The sequence below is a fragment of the Barbus barbus genome (genome assembly GCF_936440315.1).
Source record: "Barbus barbus genome assembly, chromosome: 27".
NCBI lineage: Eukaryota > Metazoa > Chordata > Actinopteri > Cypriniformes > Cyprinidae > Barbus > Barbus barbus.
Window position 1 is genome coordinate 13,925,990 of NC_136755.1, and position 7,337 is coordinate 13,933,326.

The 7,337-nt window shown below is 38.2% G+C and overlaps 1 protein-coding gene across 1 annotated transcript; it reads right to left on the bottom strand.

Annotated features, from left to right (window-relative positions):
• Positions 1-1,178: 1,178 nt before the first annotated feature.
• Positions 1,179-5,578, bottom strand: LOC306847127 (gap junction alpha-4 protein-like). Its single transcript, XM_079380918.1, has 2 exons — positions 5,467-5,578; positions 1,179-3,351 (listed from the first exon to the last, which is right to left on the bottom strand). The coding sequence occupies exon 2, from the start codon at positions 3,346-3,348 to the stop codon at positions 2,311-2,313; it is 1,038 nt and encodes a 345-aa protein (XP_079237044.1). The 5' UTR covers positions 3,349-3,351; positions 5,467-5,578; the 3' UTR covers positions 1,179-2,310.
• Positions 5,579-7,337: the final 1,759 nt, after the last annotated feature.

Below are 7,337 nucleotides of genomic sequence, written 5' to 3' on the forward strand. Positions count from 1 at the left end.
CGTTCACTGTCTTTCTCTTTGTTTGGCAGCTGAGGTGAACTAAAGAGGTCAGTCCTCACCAGATGTTTGCTGACCCACACATCTTGTGTAGCACCTCTTAAGCCTTGTATTGGCAAGAGATGACAGGCTAACCGTTCGTGCAGGCCAGCTGCAATAGAGAGAACTATGCAGTGGGCAAAGACTACAGGTTATGGTTGGCAACCTCACAAGCACAAGACTCATTAATCTTTTATAGACTGAAGCCCAACAGCGCAGATAACACCCTCTAATAAAACTAAATTTCCATTAGCCAGCAAAATAAATAAATACCTTTTGAGGGGAAAAATCACTGTGTTTTTCTTATTCTCATTGTATTGTTTTGATTTGACCCTTTCCAAAAGAAATTGTCTCACCTTGTAAATTACCCATCTCTCCATTTTTCCTGCTACAGATAAGTGCTTATCATTGTTGGGACAGCTCAAAATTGCTAAACAAAACTGCTGTGGAATGTACTGTACTCATGGCCGGAGGGGAAAGTAAAGGCCTTGGTGATATCAGAAGGCTATCTACTCTGAAAAATGTTTAAATATTATTAAAAGAAGTAACAAATTACATCAACCAACAAATAACACCAGTGTGAAGCAATACATTTTTGTTCCTATTTGTTCATATAAGTTTCAAAGTGCCCCTATTATGGATTTTTGAAAATGACCTTTCATGCAGTGTGTAGCACAGCTCTAAGTGATTGAAAACATCCTGCAAAATTTTAAATTTGAAAGTGCACCGTGTATAAAGTTACTGTCTCTCAAAAGAAAGAGTGACTAATCATTGAAATGAGTCACTTTTAAAATGAATCCCAAGCCAACGTCAACATGAAACATTAGCATATTGCTCGCCCACTTGTTGGTCTTTTCGCGTTGGTTGAATGAAAATGCAACTTCATTCTTTGCCACTAGGTGTTACTTTTGGAGGGTAAATAATTTCCCGAATTTCCCGCGAAACCCTACTCGTACCACTCAAATTAGAAAACATTATTATAAGCTAACATTTGTGAATCGGGCTAAAGTGTAAGGCGATAGTTTTGAACACTGGCTGGTTATGTAGCCTACTTGCTCAAATATTGATTCCGGATCATTTTTAACCAAAAAAGTTAGATACTGCAGAGACCTAATCATTTTCAGAAGTAAAAAAATGGAGGAAATACCAGAAATCTTTTAATGAAAATAAATATTAAATCAAATATAAAATAATGCATAAATACATTTTAAATATTGTATATACAGTTGGTTGGTATGGTTTAACTTGGTATGGTTTGGACTCAAATAGTGCTGGGCGGTATGACCAAAAATTTATATCACGCTATTTTTCAAAATTATACAGGTTTCACGGTTTATGATGGTATTTTTTTTTTTTTTTTTTTTCATGCTTGACCGGGTTTAACCACATTTTCTACTGATGAAGAGAGGAAATACTGCAGTAGACTGACATAGAATGTCCTATTTTACTTTCATGATGAGTGAATACTGTAGAAAAATTCCACATTAATAGTGACTAAACACGACCCATTAATACATGTTAACCAGGAGTCACTCTCATTTATAATCGTGACATCGTCTGATAAAATCAACATGCATAACTAAAGAGCGCTATGTGGTGGTTTTGGCTATGTTTTTATTTTTTTGTCTCATGCAGCGCACTGCCTCAGTAGCCTGCGTCTGAGTAAAAGACAAAAAAAAAACAGCAAACTAAAAAGTGCATAATATTAACAGACGAACTATGCTCATATTTATGATTCCAAACTGTCAGTTAGCGACAGGTGCATGGAAACGCTGTTTTGTACTCATTTACCGCTCACTGCACAGTTCAGAACGTTGTTTAAACGACATATCTCAAATACTAAAATAAAGTATTGCTGTATTTTAAAAAATCATATCATAAGAAAAATAAACACCGGTATTCGGTATGAACCGGTATACCGCCCAGCACAAATACTGTACATTATGTACTACCTTATCTGTACCATATCAATCATTCAGTTCAGCATTAGACTTAAACCCACCCTTCACTTTGTCATTTTTAGACATTGTGCTTGTTTCTCTTAGGCTCAGTGGTTTGAGTTTTTCCTGGCCTTGAGCCTCTCAAAACTAATCACTACTTGAGAGGCTCCCGTAACTGGCCACAGATCACAAAAGACAGTTCATCCTAAGGCACAGCCCATTTCCCTGCCTATCTAAACAAAGGAAATGGCTCTCGAATGCACAGTAAACCACTAACGGTCATTTACACATGTAGTTCCCCAAAATGGAGTCCTTGGCTCTCATTTAGTGGTATTCACACATAATGTCTTGGTTTGTCTTCAGTCTTGTGGTGTTTTTTATGAAGATTGTTTTTGCTTATGGCAGGTTTCACATTGCTCATGCAGTTTGAGTAGCTAGGAAGCATGTCCTCTGCTAAAGGAGAATCTCTTTTGTCCAACCCTGATGCAGGGTAGCCATCATGTGCTACAGGAAGAAAGAGATGGTTTCTTTCCTCAAATGATGGTGTTTGAGCTTTAGCTGGTGTTGTTCTAGAAGTCGCCCTAATAAGTTTATTAACCTCTTCCTCGCTTTGATATCTCTTCTCTAGACGACGTGTTACTGCTAACTGAAGCAGATGGAGAAGCTCCACAATGTTGAGGAGAACAGAGACTGCAGCAATGACCTGTGTGTATATGGTGAAGATCGTTTTTTCTGTGGGTCGTGAGACAAAACAGTCCACCGTGTGAGGACAGGGAAACCTCTTGCACTCATACTTTGCCTTGATTACAAACCCATAGAGGATCCATAGACCCACAATGAAGCCAATCTCAATGAGAACCTTTAGCAGTATGCTAGTCGCATAAGCGCACATCAGTTTCCCTTTGAGCTTTGGAGGTCCTGGAGCTTTGTGGTTCTTCTCTGTTTCCTTCTCCTCGCTCTCTTCATCTTCCTCCTTTATTACCTCCAACTTAAACTCGTTGTTTTTTCTCTGTCTCCGTCTTCTGCCCTCCTCCTCCAGCTTCTCCTCCAGATTCTTTTCATTTCTAGCCCTCAGGGCCACATAGCCAAAGTAGAAAATGGTGGGTGTTGAGACAAAGATGACTTGCAGAACGAAGAAACGGAAGTGGGAGATGGGAAAGGCCTTGTCATAGCAGACGGACTCACAGCCAGGCTGTTTGGTGTTGCAGACGAAGTCAGACTGTTCGTCGTCCCATGCAGATTCCACGGCCGTGCCAAGCACAAGCATGCGGAAGAGGAAGAGCACGGTTAGCCACACACGCCCCACACCAGTCGAGTACTCCTGACCTTCCTCTAGCAGGTGCTCCAGAAAACCCCAGTCAGCTCTGGACATCCTCTGCGCAGGCAGAAATACAGGCTTGAAAATGTGAACCATAAATAGAAACACTGATTTTTCTCTAAAATTATCCAGGTAGACAGCATGAGTCACTCTTAAGACCACCTCAAAGAATAATGCTCTGATCATTGAGGTTGTCTGGATTTAATAGGGAACAGACTGATTCTGTTTTTCATTTCTCCTGCAATTACTGAAGCAGGTTGCATCTGGCAACATACTTTTTCTGTTGAGTTATTTTATAATTTTGCATGGGCAATTTGTTCATTTGTTGAGGTGAGACTATTTTATGAACAGCTGTAAAATGTACTGAAGTGATTCCAAAAGCTGTGGAGTAGTGTGGCTTATGTTAAAATTTGCTCATTAGTTGTATAACCTAGTTGCAATTTAAGTCGAGCTGTGATCAATCATTAGATACATATGCATTTGGGCTTGGTAAAATTGTTTTATGTTTTGAAAAAAGTCCCTTTTCAAATTGCAGTTTATTCCTGTGATGGCAAAGCTGGATATTCTAGTCTTCAGTGTCACATGATCCTTCAGAAATCATTATATTGTGCTGATTTGCTGCTCAAGAAACATTTCTTATTATTACCAGTGTTGAAAACACTTGTGCTCCTTAATAGTTTTGTGAAAACTGTAGTTTGTTTGTTTGTTTACAAAATAATTTTATTTGAAATACAGTTTATTGTATTTATAAGAAATACAATATTTTGTAACATTATAAATGTCTTACTGTCAGGTATGATTAAATTAATGAGCCCTTGCAGAATTCGATTAAAAATTAAATTAAATTAAATCATACTATATTGGGATGCACAATATATAATTTAGTTATCAGCCAATATTAGTGTTTTCGTTTCTTTTTATATATCAGTATCAGTCAAACATTGGATAATTATTTGTGCAGGCTTATTTACTCTATTTTAATTACATTTACCATCATCAAAAACTCACTTAGTTAAGTTATTCTTTATAAACACTAATACAATTTTAATAGCTTTTAAATGTAATCATTAGTAAATCTCAAAATTAATATCCATTGTTCATTATAATGTTGTGATGCCTACTGATTTGTAGTGCACATATCTAGTTTTAGGTTTTAGTGTTTTATTTGTAACGTATAAATAAAAAGCACAGTAAATGATGTAATAATAATAATTAGATAATTAAATTATTATCTGTATTTACATTAAAATATATATCGATATTGATAATAGCAGTTATCAAGCTAAATGACCCTTTTAACAGTGCTAGAGAGAAAAGAGCATGGATGACCGACCCTGGCCCCTGCGCAATGAGAGACAGAGAGTTTAATAATGCGTAATCAAGCGTGTACTTCTAACGAAAAAGCCCATGGGACGCATGGCCGCAGCATTCCCTCTTAAAACGATTTACATTTGTGTAAACATCCCATCAACGCTGCTAGATAGCAAACTTTTCTTATCTGTTTGCTTATTTATTTTCTCATTTCTTTTGGCTGGAGGCTTGGTTTGTTTGTGTTTGCTTACATGAACACCAGGCAGATCTGTTCTAAACCTCTAAAATTGTTCTAAGAAATACTTTTGTGTCATGGCTAAAGGGGTAATCTTAAATAGATTTAGCCAGAGGAACTGTCTGAAGAAGTTATGTCTTGTATAGCCTAATAAAGAAATATGAATTCTTAGGAACTTTAGTTCACAGACATTTAGTATTCATCTTTATCATGCAGCACTAAACAATTTTCAGAAATGTCTCTTTTTCTTTTTTTTTTAAATTTCAAGTTTCAGTTTCTTGAATAATGTGAACACATATATAGTCCACAGTAAGAATAAACACACACACAGTTTTACAATCAGAACTAAAAACATAACACAAAGTAGTAGTGTTTTCAATGATATTCAATAAAAAGTCAATAAAAAATATTATATACAGCAGGTCAGAAATTCACGTAATTTCAAATAAAGAACATTTAAAACTTAATTTTTTTTAATTCCCAACAATATATGTCAATCATTAAATAAACCAATTTGGTTGTTGGGGAAATTTATTTTATCATGGCAGCACAATTAAATACGTAGCTTTATTCTCATCAGTAGACTGAACTCTAAAACACAGTTTATCATATATGAACGCTCTTACCTGTCAACCTGTTTTATGTTTGTCTTCTATTATCTGTGTGAGGAGATTCTGTCGCTGAGAGTTTTATAAGCCCTTGTGGTCGAAGCCCAGCCGTTTAATCAGAAAAAGAAACAAGTGAGGGAAAGGAAACTTTCCCATGCCTTATAGTGGCCCTCCCACAGGAACTCAGTGCAGGAAAGGGAATGGATGGATTCAAAAATAGATGTTCTGTGCTGAGCCTTTCAAAGGCCAATTTTGTCATGGAGAATTACAGTGTTTGAACATGCATATTGCAGACTGACCTATTTTGAACTTCAATTACGTGTATTTCTTGTTTTTCAGAGTTTACCCTTAAAAGACAAGATTATTTTTAATTTGCACCTAAATAATATTTTTTGGCAAATAAAAATATTATAAATTATATATTGATTATGTAATTTATGTGTTATTCTATATACTTCATTAACCTTAAGTAAATTTTTAGGAGAAAAAAAAAAGTATGAGAAACAGATCTGTGTATTCTCTGTCTTCACCACACGGAGGCCCTATAGACTAGCAATGTAGAGGCAAATGGATGCATAGAGGAATACACATGCTAAAAGGACTAATTAGTGTAATTTCATTGTTAATTTCAGCATGATGAATTGATCTCTTTTCTTCCCTGCGCAGGTTAGAGACATGAAAAGAAATGCTGCCTAAAAAAGGCTCAATAAACTTATGGCCAAAATATTTAAGATGTTTGACATGTTGATATGAGGCAGTAAGTTGGATCAACGTTTCACCCTTCCTAATATCTCAGTGCATTTAGGTATAAGAGAAGTTTATCCTTTGATTGAGGTAACTATTGTTACGAATCCTGGCCATGCTCTCCTGGTTAACCACCACTAGAGGTCACCCGTTCACCACAGTGACTATTTTCACTCACAAGCACATTGGACTCCATTTCCCACCATCCATTGCACTCCCTAATCACGCACAGCTGTTTTCAATTATCACACCCACACCTGATCACCATTTCACAATCACCACCACTCACTACTTAAGCCTGGGACTTGCTCTTGCACACCGCCGAGTATTGTTAGCCCGTCTACCTTACGAAGCGTTTTCTAGTCCTAGTTTTCCGAGTCTTGCCTTGTTTATCTTGCCGTGTCTGACCCTGCCCATGTTTATTGGATTATCTCTCTGCCTTGCCCTGTCTGGATATTGTACGCCGATCGTCGACCCTCGCTTGTTCCACGGATTGCTCTGTCTTGCCTCTGCCATACCTGTTTGCTGTCTCCCGACCCTGCCTGTATGACCATGTTTTACAATAAAGCTTTGCAAATGGATCCGTACGTCTCACGTCTCGTCAGCCCTGTAACAGAATACTCGGCCACACAAGGATCCAGCGGCTTTTCAAGAGGACATTGGCCAGGTATAGACACTGCACGACTGTTGTTAACCCTCGAGCAGGGTTTGAGACCGCTCGAGGAATACATACAAGAGTACTTAGACCTCGCCTATTTTTCTGATCTGCCGGACTATGCTCTAATAGATTTCTTTTGTGAGGGCATTAATCAGCCGCTCAAACAACAGTTAATCCGTGAGGGTCCCCGTGCGTCACTCGCTCAATTTATGGACTATGCTTTGCGGTGTGTGGGCTCTTCATTCACTGTGGGTGTTTCGGAGGAACGCAACACCGCACTCACTCGCAAAATGGCGGTAACCACAACACCCCTTCACGTCGTCGCTGTCAAGCCAGAGTCTGCTCACGTCGTCGCTGTCAAGCCAGAGTCTGCTCACGTCGTCGCTGTCAAGCCAGAGTCTGCTCACGTCGTCGCTGTCAAGCCAGAGTCTGCTCACGTCGTCGCTGTCAAGCCAGAGTCTGCTCACGTCGTCGCTGTCAAGCCAGA